Source organism: Saccopteryx bilineata, chromosome 10, assembly GCF_036850765.1.
Source record: "Saccopteryx bilineata isolate mSacBil1 chromosome 10, mSacBil1_pri_phased_curated, whole genome shotgun sequence".
Taxonomy (NCBI): Eukaryota; Metazoa; Chordata; class Mammalia; order Chiroptera; family Emballonuridae; genus Saccopteryx; species Saccopteryx bilineata.
In genome coordinates, this window is record NC_089499.1 from 7,002,739 (window position 1) to 7,014,833 (window position 12,095).

At 64.1% G+C, this 12,095-nt stretch overlaps 1 protein-coding gene across 1 annotated transcript in view; it reads left to right on the plus strand.

Annotated features, from left to right (window-relative positions):
• COL7A1 (collagen type VII alpha 1 chain) overlaps positions 1-12,095 on the plus strand; it is a 33,487-nt gene that overhangs the window by 16,667 nt on the left and 4,725 nt on the right. Inside the window, exons 65-108 of the mRNA XM_066244982.1 lie at positions 780-815; positions 889-924; positions 1,048-1,143; positions 1,262-1,297; positions 1,384-1,419; positions 1,520-1,567; positions 1,904-1,939; positions 2,073-2,195; positions 2,278-2,478; positions 2,574-2,609; positions 2,688-2,741; positions 2,926-2,994; positions 3,071-3,115; positions 3,529-3,591; positions 3,721-3,765; positions 4,106-4,141; positions 4,284-4,319; positions 4,464-4,508; positions 4,724-4,756; positions 4,832-4,894; positions 4,986-5,021; positions 5,101-5,181; positions 5,317-5,385; positions 5,487-5,522; positions 5,596-5,637; positions 5,743-5,787; positions 5,875-5,919; positions 6,523-6,558; positions 6,641-6,700; positions 6,831-6,938; positions 7,109-7,180; positions 7,332-7,367; positions 8,953-9,012; positions 9,140-9,184; positions 9,412-9,447; positions 9,560-9,595; positions 9,675-9,731; positions 9,880-9,951; positions 10,383-10,454; positions 10,702-10,737; positions 11,017-11,097; positions 11,348-11,401; positions 11,475-11,528; positions 11,609-11,671. Coding sequence (XP_066101079.1) covers positions 780-815; positions 889-924; positions 1,048-1,143; positions 1,262-1,297; positions 1,384-1,419; positions 1,520-1,567; positions 1,904-1,939; positions 2,073-2,195; positions 2,278-2,478; positions 2,574-2,609; positions 2,688-2,741; positions 2,926-2,994; positions 3,071-3,115; positions 3,529-3,591; positions 3,721-3,765; positions 4,106-4,141; positions 4,284-4,319; positions 4,464-4,508; positions 4,724-4,756; positions 4,832-4,894; positions 4,986-5,021; positions 5,101-5,181; positions 5,317-5,385; positions 5,487-5,522; positions 5,596-5,637; positions 5,743-5,787; positions 5,875-5,919; positions 6,523-6,558; positions 6,641-6,700; positions 6,831-6,938; positions 7,109-7,180; positions 7,332-7,367; positions 8,953-9,012; positions 9,140-9,184; positions 9,412-9,447; positions 9,560-9,595; positions 9,675-9,731; positions 9,880-9,951; positions 10,383-10,454; positions 10,702-10,737; positions 11,017-11,097; positions 11,348-11,401; positions 11,475-11,528; positions 11,609-11,671 — 2,505 coding nt within the window. The remainder of the gene's footprint in view (positions 1-779; positions 816-888; positions 925-1,047; positions 1,144-1,261; positions 1,298-1,383; positions 1,420-1,519; positions 1,568-1,903; positions 1,940-2,072; positions 2,196-2,277; positions 2,479-2,573; positions 2,610-2,687; positions 2,742-2,925; positions 2,995-3,070; positions 3,116-3,528; positions 3,592-3,720; positions 3,766-4,105; positions 4,142-4,283; positions 4,320-4,463; positions 4,509-4,723; positions 4,757-4,831; positions 4,895-4,985; positions 5,022-5,100; positions 5,182-5,316; positions 5,386-5,486; positions 5,523-5,595; positions 5,638-5,742; positions 5,788-5,874; positions 5,920-6,522; positions 6,559-6,640; positions 6,701-6,830; positions 6,939-7,108; positions 7,181-7,331; positions 7,368-8,952; positions 9,013-9,139; positions 9,185-9,411; positions 9,448-9,559; positions 9,596-9,674; positions 9,732-9,879; positions 9,952-10,382; positions 10,455-10,701; positions 10,738-11,016; positions 11,098-11,347; positions 11,402-11,474; positions 11,529-11,608; positions 11,672-12,095) is intronic.

The window sequence follows — 12,095 nt, forward strand, 5'->3', positions numbered from 1 at the left end:
AGTGGAGGTGCAGACGTGCTCGGATGGGCCGACACATGCTAGAGTAACCCACAGCCACTGCACGGGCGAGAGCCACAGCCACGTGAGAGGTGCAGACACAGGGGTGAGGCCACGTGCAGGGACCGTCGGAGACATGCTAACACACAACCACCTCTACCCGTACTCAGAAATGTACTAAGACTCGGCCCCAAGGCCGCGTGTGGACCTGTGGTGAGATATAGTGAGACACACGTCCAAGGCTCCGACAGGTGACACGTTCTGGGACATACTGGCCCATGCGTTTTTATCCACAATCACTCACATACCTATGGCCACACATACTGACATACACACAAGATTTGCAGACAAGTCACACAGACAGTTCTCAAGGCACCAGGGACATGCAGACATGTGTTCATTCCGTGCGTACCTGCATAAATGCCTGCCCATATGCTGACACAGATCAGGTGAGTCCTTCCCAGTGTCACCCGCCAGGACACGCAGACCCATGCCCAGGTACACGTGCCGATACACCAACCGGGACACGCGGGCATTCACCGTCCCCAGAGATGCACAGGTGTGGAGTTACATGCAGAAAGCCGGAGTCAGGAGAGCATGTGTGGTTTAAGTGTGGAGACGAGCAGACCCATGCAGGCACACTCTCGGAAGGTCACACGCCATGCACAAGACACACAGAGGCTTGGCCCACTGGGCACAGACAGTTACCCGAGAGCTACCAAGGCAGGGTCTTGCAGCCAGATGCTGGCCAATGTTTGTGCTGATACGAGTCCTGCCCACAGGGAGAACCTGGGGACCCCGGAGAAGACGGGAGGAAGGTAAGGCTCTTCACTTGGGGTTTGCCCTGGCCTCAGATCGGGGCCGTGTCTGAGGCACCCTTGTCTTCCACAGGGAGAGAAGGGAGACTCGGGCACCCCTGGGAGAGAAGTGAGTGCTGGAGTCTCCTGCAACCTCTAACCCCTGACCCTGACCGTGACTCTGACCCTGTGATATATGACTCCAGTCTTTTCTGGGGTCTCATGGTCCTGATGCTGGCTGCATCCTTCACAGGGTCATGATGGCCCCAAGGGTGATCGTGGGGCTCCTGGTCTCTCTGGACTCCCAGGACCCCCGGGCCTCCCTGGGCAGGTCGGCCCTCCTGGCCAGGTGAGTGTTCAGGGTCTATCTATGATTTGGGAGCAACAAGGGCCATTGTGTTCCCACTAGAAACTCTCCCAGGATGCCATGCTTCTGTGTGACCCCTTTGTGTTCTGTCCTGTCTCAGGGTTTTCCTGGCGTTCCAGGAAGTCCGGGCACCAAGGTGAGTGTGCATATGCTGGGTGGGAGGTGTGCGAGGGGCTGACCAGGGTTGGGGCATTCCCCCACCTCATCATTCTTTGTTTGCAGGGTGACCGCGGGGACACTGGATCCAAAGGCGAACAGGTGAGGCCCCGCCTTCTTCCATGTGCAGGCAGCCACAGCACCCACAGGTGCATACACACGGCCCGCGGGCTGGGTCCAGCAGCTTGTCTCTTGTCTCCAGGGCCTCCCAGGAGAGCGCGGCCTGAGAGGGGAGCCGGGCAGCCTGGCAGTGAGTGAAGCTGGGGACCTGGTCTTTGACTCTGTGTGCCCGCCTTTAGGGGCCACCTCCCTAGCCACGCCCCCTGGCTGTGAGGTCCCATGTATTCTGTCCTGTGTGCTTGGCCCCCTGCCCTGTTGGGATTCTTGTAGCCTACACTCAGGGGCACCTGGGCAATGGGGACATGCTGGGGAGGGGCTCCCAGTGGCCTTGAGCACCCCCACCAAGGGCTGAGGGTCCTCTGGGAAGAGGCCTGGGAAGGACGGCATGGCGGCTATTTCTTGAAGCAGGGTGGGGCAGAGGCAGGGCTTCGCTGCAGGCCGTCCCTCACCCAGCTTGTGCTTCCAGAATGTGGAGAGGACGCTGGAAAATATTGGGATCAAGGTAGGTTGCTCGGGGGCTGGGTGTGGGCACTGATGGGGGCCCCCTGGGCCACATACGCCCACGCAGCCGGGCCAGAGCGTGCGGGAGGCTGCCGCAAGGGGCCCTGCTCATCTGGCTACTCACTGTCCCTCAGACGTCTGTCCTGCGGGAGATCGTGGACACCTGGGAGGAGAGCTCTGGCAGCTTCATGCCGGTGCCCGAACGGTGGCGTGGCCCCAAGGGGGACCCTGGCGAGCGGGGTCCCCCGGGCAAGGAGGTGTGTGCTGGCTGCCCAGTGGGGGTGGCCTGTGGAGAGTATGGCTGTATGACTTCCAGCTTCCGCCCTTCTGCTCCCCTAGGGGCCCGCCGGCTTTTCCGGAGACCGCGGGCCGAAAGGAGATCGCGGAGACCCAGGCCCCCAGGGGCCACCTGGCCTGGCCCTTGGGGAGAGGGGCCCTGCTGGGCCTCCTGGCCTGGCCGGGGAGCCTGGGAAGCCTGGTATTCCTGGGCTGCCCGGCTCGGCTGGGACTGTGGGGGAGGCCGGCCGGCCAGGAGAAAGGGTGAGCCTGGGGCTTGGCGGGGAGGGCCAGGGAGGTGGGGAGGAGGGGCCGGACTGCCTGCAAACGTGGCCTCCTCCCTGCCATTTGCACTTCAGGGAGAACGGGGAGAGAAAGGAGAACGCGGAGAGCAGGTGAGCTGGGGGGGCCCCACGGGGTGGGGTGGCTGAGGGGCTGTGCTGCGGCAGCTGCCACTTCTCTCTTGTCCGCAGGGCAGAGACGGCACTCGTGGCCTCCCTGGACCACCGGGCCCCCCTGGCCCCGAGGTGACCACCCCAGCCTTGCCCTGGGCCTTGTGACTGCTGTCGCTAGGAAGCCACCATTAGTGTAGGCCCCAGAAACTCCATGTGATGTCTCTGACTTCATAACCCTCTGGGACCCTGTAATCTGGGATGACCCTCCTTCTTTCTGTGACAGACACGTCTCTTTCCTGTGACCTTGTGCTTGTAGGTGACCGTGGACAAGCCAGGTATTGGACTATCTGGAGAACAAGGACCCCCTGGACTCAAGGGTGCTAAGGTCAGTGTGTGGGATCAAACGGGAGGCCGCCTCTGGCCATGGCACCCAGGCCTGGCTTGACGTGTCATCCCCACAGGGTGAGCCAGGCGGTGACGGTGACCGAGGCCCCAAAGGAGACAGGGTGAGACCTCCTACCCCACCACGACTCTCCTCCTCTGAGGGGGCCTCCTGTGGTGGGGGGGGGTGTGGGCACGTGGCCGTGACCGGGGGGCTCGGGGGGGTGTGGGCACGTGGCCGTGACCGGGGGGCTCGGGGGGGTGTGGGCACGTGGCCGTGACCGGGGGGCTCGGGGGGGTGTGGGCACGTGGCCGTGACCGGGGGGCTCGGGGGGGTGTGGGCACGTGGCCGTGACCGGGGGGCTCGGGGGGGGGTGGGCACGTGGCCGTGACCGGGGGGCTCGGGGGGGGGGGTGTGGGCACGTGGCCGTGACCGGGGGGCTCGGGGGGGTGTGGGCACGTGGCCGTGACCGGGGGGCTCGGGGGGGTGTGGGCACGTGGCCGTGACCGGGGGCTCAGGCGTGACTTCCCCTCACAGGGCACGCCAGGCACCAAGGGAGACCAGGGGGAGCCTGGACAGCGGGGTCATAACGGCAGCCCGGTGAGTCGGCCTGGCGTCTGCAGTGCCTGGGACGGTCTGGGGCGGGAGACAAGGACTGGCGTCTGCAGTGCCTGGGACGGTCTGGGGTGGGGGACAAGGACAGGGTGGCCTGACACCTCCTCTCTCCAGGGTCTACCAGGAGAGCGCGGTGTGGCGGGGCCTGAAGGAAAGCCGGTGAGTGGTGGCGGGACCAGCCTGACCCAGGTCCTGGGGCAAGACGTCCCTCTGCTGTGTGCTGGCGGCTGTGTGCACGTGTCACTGGTGATCAGGAACAGCGGGGTGTGCCTGCGTGTCCGTGGGTGAGCGGATGCACAATGAGTGTGTGTGTGTGTGCGCACGTGCATGCGCAGAAGCCTGTGTGTGTGATCCGTGAGGAGCAGTCCGTGGGTCTGGGGTGATCTGTGCCTGGGATGGATGGGACACAGAAGTGGCCCCCAGGCAAAGGCCTCCAGAGGGCGGAAACAGACCTCACGGAGGCCCAGATTGAGGCTCAGTGGCTCCCTTCTCTATTCAGGGTCCTCAAGGTCCCACGGGGGCCCCTGGCCCAGTGGTGAGTACCCCAGAATCCTCACCCCTACTGTGCCCAACCTGTCCCCATCCTGTGCCCAACCCCACAATGGTCAGCACTGCCTCAGTTTTCCGGGTAGGGTGGTACTGGTTTCCCCTCTTTAGACACCTTCTCTCTCCCACAGGGTGGCCATGGAGACCCCGGACCACCTGGTGCCCCGGTGAGTGACAGAGAGCACTGCCCAGTGGGGGTGGGGCAGGTATCAGTCCCCACTGGTGAGCCTGGCCTTGTTTGTGTCGATCCCTGAGCCTAGGTAGAACCCTCTGACTGCTGGCCCCTCCCTGCCCTTGACACTTTTCTCTAGGGTCTTGCCGGCCCCGCGGGACCTCAGGGACCATCTGGCCTGAAGGTGAGTAGAGGCGTGTGCGGGCGTGTGGCGGGAAGGAGGAGGCTCCTGAGAGCTATGTCCAAATCAGGGTAACATCTGCCAACCTGCTGGGATGTCACTGTCCTGCAAGGAGGCTGCACAGCAAGGTGCCCCATCCCTCGGGGCTCTGCTTGTGGCCTTGGGCCGAGCACCTCCTGTCCTTCTGTGGACTCATGAGGTCCCTGGGTTCTTGGCAGGGAGAGCCTGGAGAGACAGGACCACCAGGACGGGTGAGTGGCCCAGGTGGTGGGTGGAGTCTTGGAGCAGGGTGGGGTTGGCACAGTACTGACCTCTTTCTCCCCCAGGGCCTGCCAGGACCTACTGGGCCCGTGGGACTTCCCGGGCCCCCCGGTTCTTCGGGCCTTGTGGTAAGTGACTGCCCTCTGGCCCCAGCAGAGACACCATGTCCCTGTCCCATGTTCTTCTGTGTACTTGTCACATTTGACTTTCCCCCCTCAGGGTCCTCAGGGGGCACCGGGTTTGCCTGGACAAGTGGTGAGTCCCGAGGGCCAGGGCTGGGCTGCAGGGGTCCTGTGGCAGTGGGCAGGCCTCTGACAGGGCTCCTCCCTCTCAGGGGGAGACAGGGAAGCCTGGAGCCACCGGTCGTGAAGGTGCCCATGGCAAAGACGGAGACCGAGGAGCCCCTGGTGTGCCGGTGTGTGCTCTGAGGGGAGCTTGCTGCAGGCTCGTGATGGGGCTCAGGGGGGCGGGGGGACTGGAAGAAAGGGGGAGGGCTGGACAGCGGGGGCGGGCGGCGGCGGCACTGAGTTCCGCCCACTGCTCTGCACAGGGGTCGCCAGGTCTTCCCGGCCCCGTAGGACCTAAAGGAGAGCCTGGACCCATGGGGGCCCCTGGACAGGTGATTTCTTACCCCCCAGCCTGGTTTGTACCACTTTTTGGACAGCAAGGTGGGGGCAGACACAGGAGGTGAAGTAACTAACTCACTAAGCATCCCCATAGGCTGTGGTCGGGCCCCCCGGAGCGAAGGGAGAGAAGGTGAGTGTGGGGGGCCTGGGGAGAAGGGCCAAGTGGGGGGCCCGGGAGCCCCACTGAGCCCTCTCCTTCACAGGGAGCCCCCGGAGGCCTTGCCGGAGACCTGGTGGGAGAGCCGGTGAGTGTGGGACCCCCACCAGCCCAGCTCACCCTCCCTCACGGCCCTCAGCTTTCACAGCAGGCCCCACATTTGACCCCGTTGCCTCCTGACCCATCTCTCTAGGGAGCCAAAGGTGACCGAGGACTGCCAGGGCCTCGGGGAGAAAAGGTGAGGTGGGCGTGGCCCCAGGCCTGAGCGCTGGGCCTGCAGCTGGAAGGTTGGTGGCCGGAGCCCATCACCTCCTTTTCTGTGCAGGGTGAAGCCGGCCGTGCCGGGGAGCCTGGAGACCCTGGAGAGGATGTGAGTCTGGGGTCCGGGCACGTCAGAGCCTGGGTCTAGGAGTGCAGCTGTAGACATGGGGACCATTCCTGGGCCTGGGCCCCTGTCGGAACCCAAAGCGGGCGGCGTGTTCCAGCCATCAGGATCCTGCTCCCGGAGCCCACACTCCCGGGCTCGGGGCCTGTCTGCTTTGTGTGCCCCCCTCGGTCTTCCGTCCATCACCATGTCTGACCCCCCAGGTCTCAGGACACAGTGCAGTGCCTGTGGGCCTCTCCTTGGCCATGTTTACGCCTCTTCCCCTCGTCCCATCTGTGCTCTGTGTATCTAAGCTCACGTCTGTGGGTGGGCTGCTCCTGTCCCAGCTCCTATGTGTCTACGCTCACATTCCTGGTCCCATATGTCTGTGTCATGTGTAAGCTCCACGTGTCTGTGGTCAGGCCTGAGGGACTCCCTGTCTGTGCCCTCATGGGTCCGTGATCACCTCTGAGATCCCGTGAGCCGATCCTTGGTGACGTGTCTGAGTTCCCACGTGTCTGTGATCACATCGACACTCAACTGGGACTCTTTGGGGACCATGTCTGAGCTCTGGGTCCATCTCAAGTGCTGTTTACTTTGATTTTTTAGGGTCTTAAGGGGGCTCCAGGACTCAGGGGTCAGAAGGTATGTGTGCCCCAAAATGTCCCTGTTGGGGGTCATGGTCCTGAGACTCTCTGAGTCTAATCTGACCCCTTTTACCTCTAAGGGTGACTCAGGAGTTGGGATCCAGGGCCCCCCTGGGCCAACTGGCCCTCCAGGTCCGAAGGTGAGTCACTATCCCACCCCCAGTGGTGGGGCAAGGGCAGGGAGGCCCTAGCGGAGGGAGGGAGAGGGATTCTGAGGCCAGTCCTGGGAAGGGTCCTGCTGAGACCACTCGTCCCTTTGCTGTGTTCCAGGGAGACGTGGGCCCCGTGGGCCCCCCCGGCACTCCCGGAATTGTTGGCTTTCCTGGTCAGCCAGGCCCTCGAGGAGAGATGGGTCAGCCAGGCCCCAGCGGAGAGCGGGTAAGGGTGCTGGGAGCCACATGAGACTTGGTGACTTCAGGGCCTCTGAATCCGATAGCGGGTGAGGAGAAGGGGCTCAGGCCCCACCTCAGGGCTCCAGGTCGTGGGAGTCAGAGGGGGAGGAAGGGTCCCAAGTCACCTTTGCTTCTTTTCCCTGGTTTTTCTGGTAGGGTCTGGCAGGCCCCCCAGGGAGAGAGGGAGCTCCAGGTCCCTTGGGGCCACCTGGACCATCCGGGTCAGCGGTAAGGAGACACGCCCCCACCCCCGTGTGTCTGATTCCTGTGTTGACGTCTGTCCGTGTGAGAACTGAGGCCGGGGGCTGTGCCACACTGTGTGGCTGGGTATACTGTGTCCCTTTGAGGGGCACAGACCCTCACCTCGCTCTGCCCACAGGGAGCGCCGGGGGCCGCTGGACTCAAAGGAGACAAGGTAGACGGGACAGTGCTCCTGTCTCTGTCCTGCGCTGTCACCCCCTAACCTCCACTGACCCTGTCACCCCCAACCTCCACTGACCCCCGTCACCCCCCAACCTCCACTGACCCCCGTCACCCCCAACCTCCACTGACCCCCGTCACCCCCCAACCTCCACTGACCCCGTCACCCCCCAACCTCCACTGACCCCCGTCACCCCCCAACCTCCACTGACCCCCGACCCCCGTCACCCCCAACCTCCACTGACCCCCGTCACCCCCAACCTCCACTGACCCCCGTCACCCCCCAACCTCCACTGACCCCCGACCCCCGTCACCCCCAACCTCCACTGACCCCCGTCACCCCCCAACCTCCACTGACCCCCGTCACCCCCAACCTCCACTGACCCCCGTCACCCCCCAACCTCCACTGACCCCCGTCACCCCCAACCTCCACTGACCCCCGTCACCCCCCAACCTCCACTGACCCCCGACCCCCGTCACCCCCAACCTCCACTGACCCCCGTCACCCCCAACCTCCACTGACCCCCGTCACCCCCCAACCTCCACTGACCCCGTCACCCCCCAACCTCCACTGACCCCGTCACCCCCAACCTCCACTGACCCCCGTCACCCCCCAACCTCCACTGACCCCGTCACCCCCCAACCTCCACTGACCCTGTCACCCCCAACCTCCACTGACCCCCATTATCCCCCAACCTCCACTGACCCCCGTCACCCCCCAACCTCCACTGACCCCGTCACCCCCCAACCTCCACTGACCCCCGTCACCCCCCAACCTCCACTGACCCCCGACCCCCGTCACCCCCAACCTCCACTGACCCCCGTCACCCCCAACCTCCACTGACCCCCGTCACCCCCCAACCTCCACTGACCCCCGACCCCCGTCACCCCCAACCTCCACTGACCCCCGTCACCCCCCAACCTCCACTGACCCCCGTCACCCCCAACCTCCACTGACCCCCGTCACCCCCCAACCTCCACTGACCCCCGTCACCCCCAACCTCCACTGACCCCCGTCACCCCCCAACCTCCACTGACCCCCGACCCCCGTCACCCCCAACCTCCACTGACCCCCGTCACCCCCAACCTCCACTGACCCCCGTCACCCCCCAACCTCCACTGACCCCGTCACCCCCCAACCTCCACTGACCCTGTCACCCCCAACCTCCACTGACCCCCATTATCCCCCAACCTCCACTGACCCCTGTCACTCCCCAACCTCCACTGACCCCGTCACCCCCAACCTCCACTGACCCCCATTATCCCCCAACCTCCACTGACCCCTGTCACTCCCCAACCTCCACTGACCCTGTCACCCCCAACCTCCACTGACCCCCATTATCCCCCAACCTCCACTGACCCCTGTCACTCCCCAACCTCCACTGACCCTGTCACCCCCCAACCTCCACTGACCCCTGTCACCCCCCAACCTCCACTGACCCCGTCACCCCCAACCTCCACTGACCCCGTCACCCCCCAACCTCCACTGACCCCGTCACCCCCCAACCTCCACTGACATACCATGACCCTCTGTCCCACGCTGGCCCTGTCACTGTCCCTGGCGTCCTGTTGACCCACAGGGAGACTCTGGAGTCGGGCTGCCTGGGGCCCGCGGAGAGCGTGGGGAGCCAGGTGTCCGGGTACGTACCTCTCTGCAGCCCTGGCCCACCTCAGGGAGCCACATTGGGACTCCCATTATTACTGATCTTGCCTTTCTTGCCTTTAAATCCAACCTTTGGTTCAATGAATCTAAATGTCACCATCCAGGGTGAAGATGGCCATCCCGGCCAGGAGGGACCCCGTGGACTTACGGTGGGTCCCCTTGGGGAAAGCACCAGTGGTGTGACTGTCACCTGCCCATGCCCTCTGGGCCCTCGGGACTCTCTGCAGCCCTGCCCAGCCCTCTGGTTCTACCCGCCTGCTCTCCGGCCCTTCGTCTCCTCTATTCCCCCGGGCCCCCAGTCCCCCCCCCACCCCTGACCTGTCTCCCCACAGTCCCCCCAGAGTCCCTTAGCTCACAGTCTTCTTCTCCCACACAGGGCCCCCCGGGCAGCCGGGGGGAGCGCGGGGAGAAGGTAAGGATGTGGGGAGAAGGCCCCCGGGATGAGGGGGGGTAGGGATTATCTTGTAATTCAGGACTTGGGGACCCCTGTGTTTGGGTGAGACTCACAGTCTTCCATCCAATAGGGCGACCCTGGAACCGCAGGGCTAAAGGGTGACAGGGTGAGTGTGGGCACGGGGGAGGGCAGGGGCAAGGACTCAGGGTGCTCCTGACTCCTCTGACCATCCCCCATCCATTCAGGGTGATTCGGCCATAATTGAGGGGCCGCCGGGGCCACGGGGTGCCAAGGGGGACATGGTGAGTGGGTCTGTTTCATGTGCAGACTGAGTGTCCCTTGGTCGCGGCTGGGACTTCTGTCGGGGCTGGGCCAGGAGATCTGAGAGATCAAACCCTCAGAGGGTGAGGGACCTCCAGCCCCACCCCTGACTTCTGACTCCTGACCCAGGGTCAACGAGGGCTGCGAGGTGCAGATGGTGACAAAGGACCTCGGGGAGACAGTGGGAGCCCTGGAGAGAAGGTATGGGGAAGAGGGGGTGCTCTTTGTGGTCAGGAGGGGTTCCTCTGGGCTGTGAGGACCAGAGGGGAGAAAGGGAAGTGGCTTTCTGGGAGGCAGGGGGAGCGGTTCGCTAGGCCACAGCCCCCCTAGGGAGAGGCTGAGACAGGGGCTCTAGGGAGGGCCCAAGGGCCTGGGCTGAAGTCACCGGGGAGCTCTGGGAGCAGGAAGAGGCTTCCTGGGGACTAGGGGCACCCCAGGTGTGTTTAGGGGCCCAGTGGTAAGAGGGAGGGCAGTCTGGGGGGCCTGCTATGGCACAGGCTGGGGGGTGCAGCCACAGGGCGGTGGAGGGAGTGGCCCTGGGGAGCTCTGTCCCAGTTGGCGGGTTCCAGTCACGCTCCCAGCCTCCAGCCTGGCCTGGTACTGACTGTGTCCTTCTCCTGTCACTCTTATAGGGCGCCAAGGGAGAGACTGGTGACAAAGGCTCAGCAGGGCTGCTGGGAGCACGTGGACTCCCAGGATCTAAGGCAAGCCCTGCCCCAGGGCCATATGTCACACACGTGTCCCATGGGTGTCCTCTGAGTGTTGAAGGGTCTCCAGCCTCCCTCACTGTTGGCCACATATGTATTCACACAGGAATTGTGTGCGGCCTGGGCCCTGACCCAGAGTCACTGAGGGGCTGCATGTGCCGCAGATCGGCTAGCAGGGGGCACAGGCATTCTGAGGCAGTCACACTCAAGGGCCACCTCCCTTACCCCGCTGTGTGTCCCACAGGGGGAGCCTGGTGCTGTAGGGATCCCTGGTGACCCGGTAAGATGCCCCTGATCCCACAGGGACCCGCCCCCTCGTGGTGTCCTCAGGTTGCCCAGCAGTCCCCACCCTCACAGTAACCCCTGTGATGGTTCCACCCACGCGGTGGACTTCTGCCCCTTCTGACCCTTGTCCCCATGGGAAACCCTGCCCTTCCAGTGAATTCTGGCCTCCCAGGTGGCTCTCACCCCATGGTATTCCCCAGTCATTACATCCAGACCAACTCCCTTTGATTCCTTGCTGACCTCCCCTGACCTCATATTGACCTCTCTCCCCCAGGGATCCCCAGGGAAAGATGGAGTCCCTGGCATCCGAGGAGAGAAAGGAGATATGGGCTTCATGGGTTCCCGGGGCCTCAAGGTAGGAAGGGGACAGGCTTTTAATTCCTTGTCAGGAGGCCTGATGTTGGAGGGCGAGGTGTCTGGGGTCAGAGGTCAGGTATCTGGGATCAGATGTTGGGTCATCCAGAGTTGAAGGTGGGGCTGTTAGGTCAGAGGTTGGAAGGTGAGAGCTTGGAGTGCCTGAGATCAGTTTGCAGAGCGGTTTCGGGGCCAAGGGGTTACAGAGTGAAGTATCTAGAAGTCATCTCCCACCTGCTTGCCTTCCGCAGGGCGAACGGGGCACTAAGGGAGCCTGTGGCCTCGATGGAGAGAAGGGGGATAAGGTACGGAGGTGAGCCGGGCCCCGGGTGGGGCAGGGCTGGCCGCTCAGGCTGACCCTCCACCTGACGCCTGCAGGGAGAAGCTGGTCCCCCGGGCCGCCCTGGGCTGGCAGGACGCAGGGGAGAGACGGTGAGCACAGGCACCCCCAGAGCTGGGAGGGGATGGGTGACCCAGGCCTCGCTCACTCACGCTTGTCTTCTCTTCTCCAGGGGGAGCCGGGTATGCCAGGCCAGTCGGGGGCCCCTGGCAAGGAGGGCCTGATCGGCCCCAAGGTATGCCCTCTCCACAGGGGACATGAGGGGAGTCAGGACGGGCGAGGAGGGTCATGACGGGGTTGTGAGGGTTTCCCGCGAAGGAGGTGGTGGAAGTTGGGACACCGAGGGGTGGAGTGGAGCTGGTCTTCAGGGTTCGGGGTGGGTCAGGGGCACAGCAGGGTTTAGAATGGAGAGATAGGCGGTGGGGTGGGGTGATGTGTGGGTTAGGGCTAAGGGTTTATGTCAGAGGGTCAGTGTAGGAAAACAGGTGGAGTCAGGACAGTGGGGTTCTAGTGGAGCTGGGGGCCTGGGGCTCACAGTGGAGGGAGGGAGAATGGTGGGGTCACAGGTGCTCGGGTTAGGGAAGGTCGTGGCCACTGGGCCAGGGCGCCCATGGCCGTTGGGCTGAGGGAGGCCAGGGCAGAGGGTCTTTCATACTGCC